The sequence below is a fragment of the Microdochium trichocladiopsis genome, assembly GCF_020744255.1.
Source record: "Microdochium trichocladiopsis strain MPI-CAGE-CH-0230 chromosome Unknown B0I36scaffold_9, whole genome shotgun sequence".
In the NCBI taxonomy this organism is placed as follows: Eukaryota; Fungi; Ascomycota; class Sordariomycetes; order Xylariales; family Microdochiaceae; genus Microdochium; species Microdochium trichocladiopsis.
In genome coordinates, this window is record NW_025763552.1 from 2,870,335 (window position 1) to 2,890,165 (window position 19,831).

The 19,831-nt window shown below is 59.2% G+C and overlaps 1 protein-coding gene across 1 annotated transcript in view; it reads right to left on the reverse strand.

Annotated features, from left to right (window-relative positions):
- B0I36DRAFT_417494 (uncharacterized protein) overlaps positions 1-19,831 on the reverse strand; it is a gene marked incomplete at its 5' end in the record, with an annotated part of 33,644 nt that continues 13,813 nt past the window's right edge. The window contains one exon of the mRNA XM_046162116.1: positions 1-19,831. This exon is cut by the window's right edge and continues 13,670 nt beyond it. Within this exon, the coding sequence (XP_046008814.1) occupies positions 114-19,831 (19,718 nt within the window). The 3' untranslated portion in view covers positions 1-113.

Below are 19,831 nucleotides of genomic sequence, written 5' to 3' on the forward strand. Positions count from 1 at the left end.
GTGCGTGTTTGCGTTTCTCCTTTCTGAAGCGTTCTCCAATACGTAGAATCTCCTTTCCCACAACCAGCCATGTCATTCTAGACATGCATCTCTGGATTATCCCCTCAAGTCTCCTACACAGAAGGCAGCACGACAGAGCCAAGCGGCCTGGAGTCCTGTGTGAGAAGCTGGCTCATGATGTGGTTGTACTCGTCGCACAGTCTTTGGAGGGGCTCCTCGGACACCGCCTCCGGGTTGTACGTCACCATGAGGTGCACGCGCTCGGCCTCGATGAAGACGTCGAGGCAGATGGGCGCGCTCTCGTAGCCTTTGACGGGGCCGTCGCCGCCCAGCTTGGTGGCCTGTAGCAGCTGGATGTTGCTCACCAGGGCTGCTGGTGCCGCTGCCGCCACTGTCGAGGACGAAGCTGTGGCCGCGGCTGAGGAGGATGGTGACGAGAGCTCAGGCTGGATAAGGAACTTCCAGGGAAACTCGCAGGCTGCCTTTGCGGCCTGGCTGATGGTGGAGATCTTGGGCAGGCCGTACTGCTGGAAGGGGATCATGTCTGCGGCTTGGGCCTGGATGGCCTGCAGGAAGCCCGCTATCGTCGTAGGTCTGCTTCCATGCTTGCTCTTATCGTCGTTGCTGAGACGGACACGTACCAAGACGTGCGTGAGGGCCATGCCGACCATGGACTCGACGCCAGGGATGTCGGCGTCGCGACCAAGCACGGTGGTGAGGAAGCAGATGTCGTCTGTCTGGCAGTGGCGGGCGAGGAGCAGTGCCCAAGTCGCGCGGAGGATTGTCGCCTTGGTGAACGAGGTGCCTGTCGCGCGGGGGAAGGGGAAGTACCGGTGCAGGAACAAGTTTTGCTGCTTCGCGCCGGGAGGCAGGGCAGCAGCAAAGGGGAGACGCGCGGGAGTGAGATTGTGTAGCTGGTCCGCCCAGTATTCCCGTGCTACTGCCTCGTCAGTCTCGACGATGTTCTTGATGAGTCCGCTGTATGGTCGGAACGGAGCGACATCGAGACCCAGATAGAGGTTCTTGAGCGTGGACAGGACGAGGTCCAGACTCCACAGGTCAAAGAGGGCGTGGTGGATGACGAGCACAAAGTAGCTGCCCCTGCCGGAGCCTGTCTGATCCGTGATCAGAGCATATCTGCACAGCGGCTGGCCGAAGCCCATGCTTATCTCGCGCAGGGCGTCGAATGACTTGTCGACATCCGGGTCGGCCTGCTGCTCCCACTGGGTACCATGGCGCGTGACGACCTGGAGATAGACGTTGTCGCGCAGGACGACGCGAGTGCGGTGGATTGCGTAGAGCTCGAGCACGCGCTCCCAAGCCGCAATGAAGGAGGCCACGTCGGCCCCATCGTGCAGTTTGTACGGGATCTGGCGGACCCAGCCGTATGGCTCCACGGCGGTAAAGGCAACCATTTCCTCTTGTAGGGCCGTCGCGGGAAGAATGTCCTCCACCTCGTCGACAGAGTCCAGCCCACACTCTTGTGCCACTGACTGCAACAAGCTCTCGAGCCTGCTGCCCGGCGGGAGTAGGCTGAATGGTGTGGCATCCCTGTCGCTGTTGTTGTCGTCGTCTTGGCGCAAAGTCTTCTTGTTTGTTGCGAGGGCCGCAAGCGCAGACAGCCGGGGATCATGAAGGACATCTTGCACAGTTAGCGTCATGTCCAGGTGTTCTCGGACGGCGGCGATCATCTGGATTGCCGTGATCGAGTCGCCGCCCAGTTCCATGAAGCTGTCATGGCGGCCAATCTGGTCGACTTGTAGTCCCAGAACCTGCGCCCATGCCTTGCGAAGCTCGTGTTCCGGCTCAGTGACCGGCTCCTCCTTGGTAGCACTCGACAGCGAGTATTCGAGCAGGTCAGCACTGGTCAGTTGACCGAACTGCTGTCGGAGCGCAGCTCTGTTTAGCTTCATCGAAGTGAGGAGCGGCATGTCTCGCAGTGGGAGGAGAGTGGTTGGGCGCATGTATGACGGAAGCCTGAGCCTCAACTCGTCTACGGCCTTGATGAAAGCCTTGCGCATCGAGTCAGTCATGGGGAGTAGCCAGTCGACCTTGCCAGCTTTCTGTTCCGGAGGAGTTATCACGTCTGCATAGGAGGCAGCATCCGTGAAGCTGAACAACGCGATAAGTGTCTCGCGGGAATCCAGTCGCAGGACATCCACGGCAGCATGTTGGATCCCGGGAAGGACCCGTTTGAGGGCGTACTCGACCTCTCCCAGCTCCACACGGTGACCGCGCACCTTGACCTGAGTGTCTCTGCGGCCCAGATACTCAATAGTGCCATCGGCATTGTAGCGAACCATGTCGCCAGTCTTGTAGAAGCGGCGTGTGTCTCCGGCGTCGCGTTCCGGCAGCCAATCGACGAGCTTGATGAAAGCTGCGTCCGTGGCCGCCCTATCGTTGAGATAGCCACGAGCCATCTCGCGCTGCACCAGAAGCTCACCGACACAGCCCACTGGTGCGAGTCGTGGGCGGCCGTCGTCCGATTCGATGATCCAGCAGTCTGCTCCAAAGCCGCGGCCGACAGTAGTCGGTGGCTCCTCGGTGGATTTGAAAACATGCGAGGTGCAGAACACGCTGATCTCGGAGGGGCCATAGGCGTTGGCCAGAGTCACGTTGCTTGCCGGCAACCAAGTGGTCAGTATGTCCTTTGCTGGTGGCTCACCCACGAGGATGAGCAGACTCAGCGACGGCACGTCGGCTGGAACGAAGGTCCGGACAAACGTCGATGTCAAAAGAGCGGTGTTGACGCCCATGTCGCGGATAAAAGGCGTAACGTTCATGCGCTCCTCGTCAGAGGGGACGCATATGGTGCCGCCAAAGAAGAGCGTCTCAAAGATCTCGCTCAAACTGACGTCGAACACGTAGTTTGAGAACTGCAAGACCCGGGACTCGGGTGTGAAATGGTAGGCTCGGCCACTGCCCAGTAAGCTAGTGCAGAGCGCCGAGTGCTCTACCACGATAGTCTTGGGTCGGCCTGTCGATCCGGAGGTGAAGATGACGTATGCAGTGTTGGATGGCGTTGCGGGAGAGATGCTGTTGCCGCCATACCGCAGATACATGAGGTCCAGGCGTGTAGGAGAGATCTCGACGACCATAGGTACGAGTCCCCGGCATGAAGCCATGGTAGCGGGAGAAGCAAGGATGACTTGGGTTTGCGTATCGCTCACCAGACTCTGGCGCCGTGTCGCGGGATGCGAGGGATCGAGAGGCACAAAGGCTCCACCGGCCTTGAGCACGCCTAGCATGGCAACAACTGTCCACACAGACTTTTCCATACAGATCGGGACCATCATCTCAGGACCAACCCCGAGCGTCGAGAGGTAGACAGCCAAGCCACTGGACAGGCAGTCCAGCTCGGCGTAGCTGAGAGACTCCGTCTGAGAGACGACAGCCTCGTGGGTAGGTGTTCGCTTGGCTTGTTCTGTCACCAGGTCGTGCACACATTTGCGAATAGGGGTTGAGTTGGCCGTGTTCCATTGGCAAGCCTGTTCAAAGTCCCAGGGGCCAGCCAATGACAGGTCGCCCAGAGAGGCGCCTTGTGGTGAAAGCAGCTGTTGCACAATGTGATCGAGGTGATTTGTCATGGCGTGTAGTCGATGCTCTCCGACCACGCTGGGATCATAGGTCAACACCAAGTCTGCAAAGTCCGAGTACGTGAGAGCCTGCATCACCAGCGGGTAGCTGAAGTAGCCGTCCATGGCTTCTACGAATCCAAAGATCTTGGGATCCACAGGGCGAAGGAGCGCCTCGCCTCCGGATGCGTTTTGCACAACACCGCCGCCACCGGGTTGAATGATCATGAGACTGGAAAAGTCGCAGATGGCTCTTGCCTGGGCATTTAGTTTGGATATGTTGCGGAGTCCGAACTGTTCGAATGGCACCATCTCAGTAGCTTGGGTCTGAACGTCGTGAAGGAAATCAGCCACTGGCTTGTCGCGACTAAGCCTCATGCGCACAGGCACAGTGGCCACGGTAGGGCCGGCTACACTCTCAATACCGGGAGTCGACAGCTGCCGCCCAGAGACGGTCGTTCCGAAGCACACGTCGTCCGTGTCAGAGTAGCGAGCGAGAACCAACGCCCAAGCAGCTCGTATCACAGTGGCGGTAGTGATGGAAGACATCTTTGCGGATCGTGATAGGCTGATGCGCTTCTCTATGAGGCGCGTGGTTGTCGTCGATGATGTCTTGACTGGGCCTCGAAACGACAATGGCCGGGCACCATCAAGCTGTGTAGCCCAGTACTCCTCCGCGGCAGCATGGTCAGTGCCTGTAGCGAGATGCTGGACGAAGCTAGAGAACGGCTTCAGAGGAAGCTCTGCATGGCCCCGGTACAAGCCATCAAGAGTCTGCAGGGTCAGGGCCATGCTCCAGCCATCAAACACCGAGTGCTGAACGACCAGCATAAAGTAGCGAGCACCATCGGTGTCAGTGACCAGGGCGTATCGGCAGAGGCGGGATCCGTACTCCATCCCAATCATCTTGAGTCCGCTCAGGACTGCGGTCAAGCTGGCCTCGCCGGTCTCCGCCCATGTTGGCTCTTCTTTGATGACGGCCTGATAGGTAGCGCCGTCGTGGAGGACGATGCGGGTGCGCAGACTTTGACAGAGCTCGAGTGTCCGTTCCCAAGCAGCCTTGAAGCGCTTGATGTTGACATTGTCGGGCAAGCGGTGAATATGCTTTGCAATGTATGACCCTGGCTGCTGCATGGCCAAACCCATGAGACCCTCTTGCAATGGCGTGGCGGGATACACATCCTCAACTTCTTGGTTGCTGTCAAGGCTGCACTTGTGCCTGATGCTTGCGACAATCTTGTCAACCTGGTTGGCCGGCACCAGGCTGAAAGGAACGACAGTGTGTGCCTCTTCCTCCAAGTCGACGGCACTGATACGGATAAGCTTCTTGGCCACTGCGGACAGGACAGGATTTGAGAAGATGTCCTGCACTGTGAGCGCTAACGCCTCCTCACGAAGTAGCGTGACGACCTGGATGGCGCTGATGGAATCGCCTCCTATCTCCAAGAAGCTGTCGTGACGTCCGATATGGTCCAAGTCGAGGCCCAGGGCTCGCGACCAGACGGACTGGAGGACGATCTCCATGTCAGTACTTGGCGGATTCTTCTCCGCAGCGCGTACAGAATATGCCAGGAGATGCTCCTGCTTCAGACTTCTTGCGAGCTGGCGAAGTCTCGACCGGTTCAGCTTCATCGAGGACGCCTGGACCGGCATCTCCCGCAGAGGCACGAAGAAGGCTGGTATCATGTACCCCGGCAGTTTGCTCCGGAGCGCCGTAGTGATGGCCATGAAATCCGCCGAGATGGCCGCCGTGACAGGTATCAGGAGCGGGTCCTCTCCCAAGCCAGACTGCTCGTTCCCAGCTTCGTCGTCATCGCTGCTTTCTGGATCCGCGGCGAGCTTCAGCATCGCTACGAGGACGTCTTGCGTGCCGAACTCGATCTTGTCCACTGCCACGTTCTCTACTGTCGAGTGAACACTCTTGATCGCATGCTCTATGGCGCCGAGTTCGATGCGGTGGCCACGCAGCTTGATCTGGGTGTTCTTCCTCCCGACATACTCGATGGAGCCGTCGACGTTGTACTTGGCGAGATCGCCGGTCCTGTAGAAGCGTGGCTTTACGTCAGGGCCCAGCGGCGTTGGCAGCCAGCCGACACTGTCCAGGAAGACGCGAGCTGTCTCATCCTTGTCATTCGAGTAGCCCCTGGACAGAGTGTTCGTCTCGACCACGAGCTCGCCGACACAACCGATTGGCGCCAGTCGCTTGGGATCACGCTGATCTGCAATCCACATGCTCGATGTGATGCCCCGGCCGACGTTGGTAGGCCGATCATCTGGACGCTCGTAGGTGTGGGCGGCGCAGAAGATACATGATTCTGTTGGGCCATACGAGTTCATCAGCCGGACGCCAGGTCTGACCCAGGTCTGTAGAATCTCCTTCACCGGCGGCTCTCCCACGAGGATGACAAGATCTAGAGAAGGCACTTGCTCGGGAGTCATAGTCTTGAGGAAGGAAGACGTTAACATGACCGCGTTGGCGTTGGAGCTCCTGATGAACTCGGCGACTCCCTCGCGGCGCTGTGACTCGGACGGCACGCACAGCACACCACCCCAGACGAGCGTCTCAAAAATCTCGCTCAAGCTGACGTCGAAGACAAAGCTCGAGAACTGCAGCATGCGCGTCCGGGTGTCTACGCGGTGGGCCGCCGCGTTTCTCATCACTGTCGTGCACAGGGCCGCGTGCTCGACTACGATAGACTTTGGCTTGCCCGTGGAGCCAGAGGTGAAGATTGTGTAGGCGGCATCGGATCCCTGTGCAGTTTGGCTGTTGACTGTGCCTTCTGACGGGCATGGGCAGGGTGGTAACTGATCTAGCAGCTCGTTGCATAGCACGATTGCCTTGACGCCAAGTCCAGCACATTGCGCTGCTGTCGAGGGGGAGACGATGACCAGCCGGGCATTGGTCTCCGCCAGGATATCTTGGTGGCGGCTTGGCGGGTGTGAGGGATCCAGCGGGACAAAAGCACCGCCGGACCTCATGATGGCAAGGATTGCCACAATGGAAAGCTTGGACTTGTCCAGGCAGAAAGGCACCATCTGCTCTGGTCCCACCCCCGCTTCGACCAGGTGTGCTGCCAGCTGTGTCGATAGGCTGTCCAGCTCCGAGTAAGACAGCGATCCGTCCCAGGCCTCGATAGCCTGGGCTTCAGGCTGTGCGGCAGCACGGATGGAGATGAGATCGTGGACGGTGGTCTTGGCAAGCTCCATGTCTACGCTGCTATTCCAACGCGCGGCCACTGCGAAGTCCCATGGTCCGCCGACAGAGACCCTGCCCAGAGTGGATTGACGATCATGGCCAAACAGTTGCTCAATGACATGCTGCAGGTGTTGCGCCAGAGCTTTAGCCCTCTCTTCCTGGACTACGTTGGCGTTATAAGTGATAACCAGCTTTACTTCGTCATCTCCAGCAAAGGCATCAACCACCAAGGGGTAGCTGAAGTAGCCGTCCATGGCACCCAGGTCATTATACACTTCAGGGCTGACCGGGAGCAGAGGCTCGTCGTTGGGTTGTTGTGAGGCGGTGTCCGCATCCGAAGCCGTTGTTGGTGTTCCTGGCTGGATGACGAGCAGACTCGTGAAGTCGCATGCCTCCTTGGCGTCAGAGCCGAGCTTCGCGATGCGCTGCACGCCGTACTGCTCGAACGCGACCATCTCAGCAGCCTGGGTCTGGACGTGCTCGAGGAAGTCAGACGTGGGCTGTTGCCGGTCAAGTTTGAGCCGCACTGGGACCGTGGCGACAGTCGGACCACACATGCTCTCGATGCCAGGGACGCCCGCCTGGCGACCGGAGATGGTCGTGCCGAAGCAGACATCGTCCGAGTCGGCATACTGGCTCAGGACAATGGCCCACGCGGCACGAAGGACAGTAGCACGGGTGGCCATGGCTGCTGTTGCTGCTGCTTCACCTCCAGTCGTCTTCGGGATGGAAAGTGTCGTTTCCACCGTCCCTGTCTTCTTGTCAGACGCGACGTCGACGTGCTGCGGAGTATCCACGTCGAAGAACGACGTCTTCTGCGCGCCGGCGAGCTGCTGGCTCCAGTACTCCTCAGCTGCAGACTCATCGACCTGGTCAAGATAGGCGACAAAGTTTGCGTAGGACGACATGGGCGTCGCGAGACTGCTGCCCTTGTAGAAGTTGCAGAACGTGCTCATCAACAAGCCAAGACTCCAGCCGTCGAAGACAGCATGGTGCATGACCAGAACAAAGTAGCGTGGACCCGCTGCCTCGGCGGTAAGTGCATATCGACACAACCGCGAGCCATACTGCATCTCCATTGTCTTGGCGTGGTGCAGAGCAGTTGGCAGGTCAGGAGTGCTGCTTGCAGGCTCCCACGAGGCAGGTTCTCGAACCACGGCCTGCAGAGACACGCCGTTGTGGAGGGCGATACGAGTGCGCAATGCAGGAATAGCAGCAACCGTGTCGTCCCATGCAGACAGGAAGCGATCCATGTCCACCGTCTCTGAGAGCTGGTATATGTGCTTGGCAATGTACGACCCGGGTTCCTTGACAGCCAGGGCAAGCAGTCCCTCCTGGAGGGCAGTGCATGGGTAGATGTCCTCCACCTCATCGGTGCCGTCCACCAGCGAGCATGCACTCGAGACGGAGTTTAGGACCTCGTCCACCTCGAGCCCTGCTGCCCTGATGAGATCAAATGGCTCGACCACGAGCGCTTCCTCGTAAGCACCGCCAGAGACAGCGCTGCTGGCGACAGCGGACAGACGTGGGTCCTTGAATATGTCGTGGACTGTCAGGCTGAGGCCGGCGTTGTAGGCTGCCGTCACCATGTGGATCGCCGTGATCGAGTCACCGCCCAGGCGCAGGAAGTTGTCGTCACGGCCGATCGACTCGGTCGGGATCCGGAGCAAAGCTGCCCAGATGGCTTGCAACTGTCGTTCCGTGTCTGTCTCCATGGGAAGCTTCTCGGCACTCACGAGGGCATATTGTTTTGCGATCTGCTCAGGGCCCAGAGCTGCAAGGGTCTGCGTGAGCGCCTTCCTGTCGAGTTTGGCCGAGCCGCTGAACAGCATGTAGCGACATGGGACGAACAGGCTGGGGACCATGTACGAGGGCAAGGCGAGATTCAGCTTGCTCATGGCGTCGAGGACCATGTCGGTGCTTTCCGGCGTCATGGGGAGGAACACATCGTCTGGGTTGTGTGGACCAGCGCCCTTTGTCACTCGAGATGTGTCGTCGGCACAGAAGAAGGCCACCAGGTTCGCGCCCGAGCCGTCCCGGAGCACATCGACCGCGACACGTTCCACTCCATGCGGGCGAAGCGCCTCGCCCAGGTGGTGCTCCACCTCGTGAAGCTCGATGCGAAGGCCACGGATCTTAACCTGGGCGTCCTTGCGCGCGACGAATCTCAAGGAGCCGTCGGGGTTGAACGCGCCCAGGTCTCCGGTGCGGAAGAGTCGGTTCCAGCATGGCTGGCTGTCGTTGCGGGGAGCCCAGGCTGGCACTTCCGTCACCATGGCGGCGCTCGTCTTGACCGGGTCGTCGAGGTATTCGCGCAGGACAGGCGGTCCTTGGACGACGACCTCTCCCACGCAACCGAACGGAGCAAGCTGTTGGGGGTCTTCAGGATCGACGACCCAGCAGTAGGCGCCGACGGGTCTACCAATGGTCAGAGGCGACTCTTCGGCGCCTTTTTGGCACTCGTGGATGGTGCTGATGACGCAAGTCTCTGCCGGGCCCCATCCCAGAATGAATCGAGGGTGGCTGTTGTGCCAAATCTCGAAGACGTCCTGGCCTACCAGTTCACCACACAATAGGAGTAGCTCGAGCCCGGGGATCTCGTGTGGTCGCAGCGTGCGGGCAAAGGCAGGCGTCAGGTAAGCCCAAGTGACACCTGTACTTCGAATAAACTCTTCGATGCCGTCGAGTCTGGTTGCCTCGGCCGGGACACACAACTGCGCGCCAGTGATGAGCGAGCCGACAATCTCGCCAATACAGACATCAAACACAAAGGCCGAGAACTGCAGCATCTTGACACCGGCATGCAGCCCAAGCCGCTTTGCAATGGCGACCTGGCTGGTACAGACGGCTCGGTGCTGCATCACCAGACCCTTGGGCACGCCAGTACTACCCGAGGTGAACAGGACGTAGGCCGGGTGTTCTGGCGTGACCATGACGCTGGCCAAGGTCGAGACCAACGAGGCTGGGTCGGCAGAGAGTATCGCCATTGTCTCGTGGTCGACTACAACGATATTCGCGACCAAGTCGGTGAATTTCTCGGTCTGGGAGACTGATGCCAAAAGTAGCGTGGCTTTGGTCTGGGCAATAACCTGCCTGTGCCGCTGCTTAGGATGCCCCGGGTCAAGCGGGACCCAGGCGGCACCGGCCTTGTTGATCGCGAGCATGGCGACGAAGAACCAGGCAGACTTTTCAAAGCACACGTGGACAAGATCTCCGGGCTGCACCGCCAACTCAATGACCAGCTTGTAAGCGAGCTGGTCTGCCATGGCGTTCAGATGGTTGTAGCTGAACTCTGCGTCCCAGGCGTGAACGGCGATGGCATCCGGAGTCCGGCGGACCTGCTGCTCCATGAGGGTGTGCACACGAGACTCGATAGTGTCGGGGGTTTCTCCGCGGAAAGAGTTGGCTTGCTGCTCATCCCACGTGCCGGTGAGCGACAGGGCAGATAATGACATCTCGGGGCTGGAGACAAGCTGCTCAATGGCGCGCTCAAGGTGATGTGCCAGCGCTTCCAGCTGAGAACTCGAGACCACGTTGGCGTGATAGGTAAACATGAGCTCCACGTGGTCGCCGACGGGGACCGCTTGCAGGACCAACGGGTGAGTGAAGTAGCCGTCTAGAGAGGCCTCGACACTGCTCACGTCCTCGATCGCGGCCTGAAGGAGCGGCTCCTGCTCTTGCTCCTGTTTCTGCGTCGTGGTGGGCACAAGCAGGGCTGGTCGGGTGGGTTGCACGACCAGCAGACTGCCGAATTCGCATGCCTCTTTCGCTTCAGAGCTGATCTTGGCAATGTTCTGCAGACCAAACTGCTCAAAGGGAATCATCTCGGAAGCCTGGGTCTGCACTGCTTGCAACAGGGCGGCAACCGTGTTGTCTCTGTCCAGACGGATTCTGACCGGCACAGTCGCAACGGTCGGTCCCGCCATGCGCTCGAGACCAGCAACAGGTGCCTGGCGACCCGAGATGGTAGTGCCGAAGCAGACATCGTCACTATCGTCCTCGTAGCGGGCGAGGACCAAAGCCCAGGCAGCTCTAAGCACGGTGGCCTTGGTGAATGATGACGAGACGCCCTGCTGGCTCTGGGGAAAAGAGATTGTCCTGTCTAGAACTTTGGTGACGGGCGTGCTACTCTTGCTGTCATCCTGTGGGAACGAAGCAGCACGAGCACCATCGAGCTGCGCAGCCCAGTACTCGATTGACTTATCCTGCTCAATGCGGTCGAGATAGCTTGCAAATCCAGAGTAGGGCTCCAGTGGCAGTATGGCCTTGCCGTCGTACAGCCGGGAAAGGGTGTCAAGCACCAGACCTGCGCTCAGCCCATCGAAAACGGCGTGGTGCATGATGAGCACAAAGTAGAGACAACCACCTTCGGCCGTGGCTGGGAGAAGGGCATAACGGCACAGGCGCGAGCCATAACTCATCTCGACCTTGTTCGTACCCTCGAGAATAGAAGTGATCTCGCCGTCATCTTCCAGAGAGTCCCAGACTGGAGGCTCCTTGATAACGGTCTGGATGGATGCGTCGCCGTGGAGCACAATGCGTGTACGCAGTGCGTCCGTCATTTGCAGAGTCTGTGCCCAGGCGGACTTGAAGCGGTCCACGTCAACATCTCTTGCGAGGCGGTAGACATGCTTTGCGATGTACGAGCCAGGCTGCTTCATGGAAAGTGCCATCGCACCCTCCTGGAACGCCGTGCATGGGTACGCGTCCTCAATTGAGTCGGTGCTCTGGAGGCCACAGACGTCGGTTATCGTGTCGAGAAGGCCGTCACGGACGAGTTCAGGCACCAAGCCAAATGGTGCCACTTTGTACGAGTCAACCACCCCTTTACCCTCGAAAACGGCTTTCTCGGCAACCGCGCAGAGGCGAAGATCCGCAAACATGTCTTGCACCGATAGCTTAATGCCTGCTTCCCTGGCTACGGTGACCAGCGAGATGGCGGTGATCGAGTCGCCGCCAAGCTGGAGGAAGTTGTCATAGCGTCCGATCTGCTCCGGGTCGAGCTTCAGGATCGCGGCCCAGAGATCCCGCATCACAACCTCGGCCTCACTAGTGGGCGCAACCTTGTCCCCAGAGGTCAGGGAGTAGCTTGCCAATTGGCGGTATGTGAGACTATTGGCCGTGCGGCGGAGCTCAGATCTGTTGAGCTTCATAGAGCTGTGCTGGAAGGGCATCTCGCGGAGTGGTATGAAGAAAGTCGGCACCATGTATGCTGGCAGACGACTGGCCAGGTCTTGCGTCAAGATGGCCAGTTTCTCACGCAACGACGAGCTCATGGGAAGCATGTCCTGTGCGCGATCAGCCAGGTCCTGATTGTGGGCAGTGTCGACAGACTCCAGGTCGTAGGCGGTACCGTCTGCTCGATCTTGCAACTTGAAAAGAGCAACCAGGAACTCGCGCGACTCATGCTTAACCAGATCGACAGCGACATGTTCGACCTCGGACCAAGCATTTTTGATGCCGTCCTCAATGGCACCAAGCTCGACTCGCTGGCCGCGGAGCTTGACTTGCGTGTCCTTTCTGCCGAGGTAAACCAGGTTGCCATCTGCAGCATAGTGGACTAAGTCACCTGTCTTGTAGAATCTTTGCCCAGGCACCGTGGCACTGGCCGGCAGCCATTTCACGTTGCTCAGGAAGGCCTTGGCAGTAGTGGCCTCGTCGTTCGCGTAGCCACGTGCGAGAGAGTGGGCTTGCACGACCAGCTCACCGGTACAGCCGATCGGGGTGAGATATTGGCCATTCTCGGGATCGACAACCCATAGACGTCCGCTGAGACCCCTGCCAATTGTGGTAGGGTTGTCCATCGCTGAGGAATATTTATGGGTGGCGGCATACACGCAAGCCTCGGCTGGGCCGTAGCCGTTGATCAGGTGGCGTACCTTGCCATGCCAGAGATCAAGAGTGTGCTGGTTCGGTGCCTCGCCTCCCACAATCAGCGTCTGCAGCAAGGGAACTTCCTGGGGGCTCAGAGTGCTGGCGAAGGATGGGGTCAGGAACGCGGTATTTGTCCGGCTCTGGTTGATGAACTCGGTCACCTGCAGACGACCTGCATCGCTAGGGATGCAAATCGTGCCGCCCACGGCTAGAGTTGTCAGGATTTCGGCCAGGGACACGTCAAAGACAAAATTGGAGAACTGAAGGACTCGGGAGTTGTTGTCCATGAAGAATGCCCGACTCTGAGCCATGGTGCTGGTTGAGATGGCCGAGTGCGCGACTGTGATGGTCTTGGAGTTGCCGGTAGTACCCGATGTGAAGATGGCGTAGGCGGCATTGGAAGGAGCCACGAGCGATTTGCGGGTAAGCTTGTGGTTGGCAGCACGCATGATCTCGATGGCACGTTCTGACAGCTCAACTATTTGTGGACACATGCCCTCACACGAGGCCACCTCCGCAGAGGACGAAACGATTAGAGGCGCCTTGATTTGTTGCACAAGCATCTGTCGACGGCTGTCTGCGTGGGTGGGATCAAGCGGGACAAAAGCGCCACCGGCTTTCATGACACCGAGCATGGCAACAATCGCCCACTTCGACTTTTCGAAGCAAATCGGCACCATCACATCTGGACCGACGCCGAGATGGACGAGGTGCGAGGCGAGAAGGGATGAGTGTTGGTCGAGTTCGGCATACGAGAACGAGCCATCCCAGGCGTGGATAGCCTCGTGATCTGGAGTCTTCGCGATACGTGCCGCCACAATGTCGTGCACGCACTTGTCTACGATGGCTGTATCCGTGCTGCTGCTCCATCTCATTGCCTGGTCGAGATCCCACGGGCCCGCAACCGTGACACTCTCTAGCAGACTCGACTGTTGCGAGGTCAGTTGCTCGATGAGATGCTCCAGATGTGCACTCATGGCCTCAAGACGCTCCTGGGAAAAGACGCCGTCGTCATATGTGAAAACGAAGTCAACCCTGTCATGGTGGGTAACGGCCTGAAGCACAAGCGGGTAGCTAAAATACCGGCTCTGTCCCTTGGCCGAGTCGAGCGCGGTGTGATCCACTGGCAGCAGGAACTCGGGCCGCTCAGACGCGCCACTCATGATGGTCTGCCCAGGCTGGATAATCATCAGACTCTCGAAGTCGCACGCAGTTCGAGCGTCCGCGCTGAGCTTGCCAATATTCTGCAGACCAAACTGTTCGTACGCCACCGTCTCGGCAGCCCGTGTCTGGACATCGCGAAGAAAATCGGCAACCCGCTGCTGACGCGGGATGGGCATTCTAACGGGAATCGTGGCAACTGCTGGTCCAGCCATGCGGTCCACGCCAGGTACCGCCGCCTGTCGGCCGGAGACGGTCGTGCCAAAGCAGATGTCGTCAGTGTTGCAGTAGCAAGCCAGCAGCAGACCCCAAGCGGCACGGACAATGGTCGCTTTGGTGATGGATGTGTCGTCCATGGTAGAGCCGAGCTCTACAGTCTTCTCAAAGATCTTGGTGGTTGACCCGCTGTCCTTGGCACGTCTGCTTGTGTCGCGGCTTGGGAAGTCTGCGCGCTGCGCACCTTGGAGCTGTGCTGTCCAGAACTCCTCTGCGGAGTTCCGGTCTATGGTTGAGACATGCTTGATGAACCCAGTGTACGGCTCAAGCACAGGGACTGCAACATTATTCTCGTAGTGAGCCTGGAGAGTCTCCAAGACGAGCCCCAAGCTCCATCCGTCGAAAATGGTGTGGTGCATGATCAGGACCAGGAAGGAGTCTCCAGTCGAGGACTCTGAGATGAGAGCGTATCGGCAGAGCCTGGTCCCGTATTGCATCTCCATGGCGTTGTGGGCCACGAGGAAGTCATCCAACGTGTCCATCGCTGTGGCAGGCTCCCAAGCTGCAGGTTCCTGAACGATGGCTTGCAGCGAAGACCCTGAGTGGTGCACAATCCGCGTCCTCAGGTTCGGACAGGCTTCAAGAGTTCGCTCCCACGCGACCTGGAAAGCAGCAACATCTATACCAGGCGCGAGGCGATAGACCTGACGTGCCACATAGGAGCCGGGCTGCTTCACAGCGAGGGCCATGAGTCCCTCCTGCAGAGCAGTGCAGGGATACACGTCCTCGATCTGCCCAGGGGAAACCCCACCGCATGCCTCTGCCACGGTCTTTTTGAGGTTGTCAAGGTCCGCTTGTGCCTCCTCGGACAGCAACTCAAAGGGTTGTGCCAGATATACCTCGGAGTCCTCCGTGACGAGACAAGCAGCAACGGCGCATAGCCGCGGGTCCCTGAAGATGTCAGACACGGCGAGGCTGAGGCCGAGGCTTCGCGCGACGGTCACCACTTGAATCGCACTGATGGAGTCTCCACCCAGGCGCATGAAGCTGTCGTCCCTTCCGATATTGTCGATGGGGAGCTGGAGCACTGCGGCCCAGATCTTCTGGAGCTCGTGCTCCATGGGGGTTTCCGCGGGCCGCTTCTCGGCGTCTGCCAGGGAGTAGGTGGCAAGTGTGGCTCGGTCCATAGCGAGGGCGGCTTTCCGCAGACCGCCTCTATCGAGCTTTGTCGAGCCTATGAATGGCATGTACTTGCAGACGATGAACATTGCGGGCACCATGTAGCTGGGCAGCACAACACCCAGACGACCCGAAGCAGCAACCATTTGGCCCTTGAGCTCGCCAGTCAGCGGGAGGAACATGTCGGTGTGGCTCGTCTCCCCAGCAGAAATGTGCGTCTCGTCTGTCAGGCACACAAACGCAACGAGCACAGCTGAGGAAGAGGAGGAGGAGGAGGACGACGACGACGATAACGAGTCCCCGCGCAACACATCGACAACAACCTGCTGTACGAATCCGGCGGTAGCCTGTTTGAGATGGTGCTCTACTTCGCTCAGCTCGACGCGCAGACCTCTGATTTTGACCTGAGTGTCCTTGCGGCTCACAAAGTCCATCGTGCCAGAGTCATTGAAGCAGCAGAGATCACCAGACTTGAAGAACCGGTCCCAGTGGGCCTCTGTGCGGCGCGGTGCCCAGCCTGGCAGGTCCAGCACGACTGCCGCATTAGTAGCAGCCCGGTTGGCGAGGTATTCCTTGAGGATTGTCGGGCTCTGGATGACCACCTCGCCCACGCAGCCGATTGGCGCCAGGTGGGTATGATCATCGGGCTCGACGATCCAGCAGTAGCCACCGACGGCGGAACCGACTGTCAGCGGCGCTTCGTCCGCGGACTGCCACTCGTGCATTGTGCTGACCACGCACGTCTCGGCAGGACCCCAGCCGTTGATGAGGCGGACCTTGCCGAACCAGAGGTCAAACAGGTCCTGCCCGACGGCTTCACCTGCGAGGAAGATGAGTTGCAGATCTGGTAGCTCTTCCGGTATCAAGGTCTTCGCAAACGCAGGGGTGAACCAGCTCCAAGTGACCTTATTAGCTCGCATAAACTCGGCCAGGCCGTTAAGCCTGGTCTCTTCGGCTGGCACGCAGAGCTGTCCACCGGTCATCAGTGTGGGTACCGTTTCTCCGACACACATGTCGAAGACATAGGATGCGAATTGGAGCATGCGGACGTCAGAGGTCATTCCCAATCTCTGGATGAGGGCAGTCTGACTAGTGCACAGTGCCCGGTGCTGCATCACCAAGCCCTTTGGCGTTCCCGTGCTTCCCGAGGTGAAGAGAACATAGACTGGATGCTCGGGGGTGACGGCGCTGGCGAGGTTTGCATCGCTGGTCTTGGCGGCTTGCAACTGCTGGTCGAGGGCATCTGTGACCGTGATAACCTCATCCACGAGCTCGACACAGCGAGCAGTCTGCGTGGCTGACGCCAGGCAGAACCTGGCTTCAGTTTGTTCGACAACCTGACGCTGCCTTTGGATGGGATGGCTCGGCTCCAAAGGCACCCAGGCGGCACCGGCCTTGTTGATAGCAAGGATGGAGACGAAGAAACACGCCGACTTCTCGAAGCAGACGTGCACGAGGTCACCCACAGAGACGCCACGGGATACCAGATGGCGTGCCAAGCGGTTGGACGCGGCATTGAGCTGGCCGTAGGTGAAGTTGCGGTCCCAGGCCCGGATGGCTGGGGCTTCTGGCTGCTGTTGGGCTTGGGTCTCGAACAAATGGTGGAAACACTTGTTGATGACTGGCGGGGCCTGGCCATTGCGGGCAGTGGCAACCTCTAGATCCCAGGGTCCAGCGATGGAGATGTCGTGGAGCGGAGAGTCGAATCTGGTAATGAGCTGGCTGACGACATGACCAAGGTGTTGAGACATGGCTTTCAGGCGTGTCTCCGACACAGCACTTGTGTCATATGTGAACATGATGTCCATGTGGCTCTCATGAAGGATGACTTGGACGACCAGAGGGTAATTAAAATATCCAGCGAACGTCTCCTCAGCATCGAAACCATCGTGCCCGCCCGCCACCAGCAGATCAGCCGAACCCGTCAATGAGCCCATGAGCCGGGCAGGCTGGACGACGAACAAGCTGCCAAAGTCACACGCGTCACGCGCATCCGCGCTCAGCTTGGCAATGTTTTGCAGGCCGAACTGTTCGTAGGCAACCATGTCGGAACTCTGCTTCTGAACCGTGCGCAGGAAATCCGACACGTCCTGCTGCCGGCTGTCGAGTTGGATGCGGATGGGCACGGTAGCGACGGCCGGACCAGCCATCATGTCGACGCCGGTGACAGGAGCCTGGCGACCGGACACGGTGGTGCCGAAACAGACATCTTGGGTATCGCTGTAGCGAGCGAGCACCATGGCCCATGCCGCTCGCAGAACAGTCGCCCTAGTAACGGAAGCACCTTGCTGCATGGCTGGCAGAGCCATTGTGGTATTCAACACACCAGTTTTCTTGGGCGAATTACCCTCCGAAGGTCGAGTGCCTCCGATACGTGGGAAAGCTGCTCTTTGGGCGCCCTGCAGCTGGCTCTGCCAGTAGTCTCGCGCGTCATGGAGGTCTAGCTTTGCCGCATACTCGACAAAGCCTGAGTACGGCTGGATCTCAGGGGTAAGCCCGCCGCCGTACAGCGTCGACAGCGTGTGCAGCACGATGCTCATGCTCCAGCCGTCAAAGATGGCATGGTGCATGACCAGCACAAAGTACCGTGCCCCGGTCTCGTTGTCAGTGGAGATGCCATATCGGCACAGGCTTGACCCGTACTGCATAGTCTCTTGTGTGGTAGCTTCCACAATGGCAGCCACGGTCGGGCCGACCTCCCAGCTGGGCGCCTCGCGGACGATTGCCTGGAGTGAGACATGGTCGTGGAGGGCGATACGCGTGCGCAGGTTGCTGCAGGCGATGAGGGTGCCCTCCCACGCCTCGCGGAAGCGATCCAGGTCGACCGTGTCGGCCAGTCGGTACACATTCTTGGCTACGTAGGAGCCCGACTGTCGCACCGACAATGCCAGCAGGCCTTCCTGCAGAGGCGTACAGGGAAAGATGTCCTCTATCTGCTCGCTGCTCTCAAGGCAGCAGGTCTCGACCACCACAGAACGGATGTCGTCAAGCTGGTCCGCGGCGAGAAGGCGGAAGGGCTGGGAAATCGGTAACAGTGATGTATCAGCATCGGTAGGTCCCCCTTCTGTGGCGAGGAGCGAGGGATCTACACTGGCGCATGAAGCGACCGCCAGCAGCCTGGGGTCGCTGAAGATATCAGGCACGGTCAGCACGAGGCCACGCCGGCGGGCGAGCGTGACGGTGTGGATGGCAGTGATGGAGTCGCCACCCAGCTCGAGGAAGCTATCATGTCGTCCGATCATCTCTGGGTCCATCCGCAACACCTCGGCCCAGACCTCACGGACAGCAAATTCGGTCTCCGTAGCCGGAGCGACCTTGTTCTCGTTGCTAGCTGTCGAGTACGCAACGAGTTCGTCCTCACTTAAGGCGTTGCCCATGCGGCGCAGCTCAGCCCGGTTCAGCTTCAAGGACGTCAGGAGAGGCATTTTTCGAACTGGCAGGAATATGCGTGGAAGCATATAAGAGGGCAGCAGGCGGCGCATCTCGCTCAGTCCGGCCACAACAAGCCCTTTGAGGGTCCGGTCCATGGGTAGCAGCCCGTCCGATGACTCGTCCTCGTCTACAGAAGCAGGCTGATCGAAGAAAGCAACCAGATACTCGCGTGACTCTTGCCGCACGAGATCGACAGCCGCATGCGTGATGCCGGGGATGCAAGCCTTGAGAGCGTATTCGATTTCACCAAGCTCGACACGATGGCCACGCACTTTGACCTGCGTGTCGCGTCGGCCAAGATACTCGATAGTGCCATCCCAGTTGTACCGCACCACGTCGCCGGTCTTGTAGAACTTGCGTGTATCGCCAGGCTGCACGAGTTCCTTGGGCAGCCAGTCGACGGCGCGGATAAACGCAGCGTCTGTGGCCGCGACGTCGTTGAGATACCCCCGCGCCATCTCCCTCTGCACCATGAGTTCTCCCGTGCAGCCTATGGGCGCCAGAGCGGAGTGATTGCCCGGATCGACGATCCAGCAGGCGCTTCCGAAACCGCGACCCACGGTGGTCGGTGGTTCATTGTGCGACTTGTATACGTGTGAGTTGCAGAACACGCTGATTTCGGAGGGGCCGTAGGCATTCGCCAGCGTTACGGAACCCATCCACGTGTCGAGGATTTCCTTGGTAGGAGCCTCGCCGACCAGAATGAGCAACTTGAGTGAGGGAACACTGGCGGGTTCGATCGTCCGCAGAAAAGTGGAAGTGAGTAACGCGGTATTAACGGCTGCGTCCTGGATGTAGCCTTGGATGTTGTGCAGGCGTTGCGCCTCGGCGGGAATGCAAACAGTGCCGCCAAAGATCAAGGTCTCGAAAATCTCACTCAAGCTGACGTCGAAGACAAAGCTCGAGAACTGCAGGACGCGGGATTCTTCAGTAAAGTGGTAGGCTCTTCCGCGGCCGACCAAACTAGTACACAGGGCGGCGTGTTCGACCACAATCGTCTTCGGCTTGCCCGTGGACCCGGATGTAAAGATGACATAGGCAACGTTGGAAGACGTAGCCCTGCTCATGAGCTTCGGCCCGCTCGAGTACTTTTGACAGAGTTGAGCCACCTCGGGACCTGACAGTCTAACGACGACGTCTGTCAGGTTCTCGCAGTTGGGCGCCATGGCCGTGGACGTGACCATCAGACGAGCGCCAG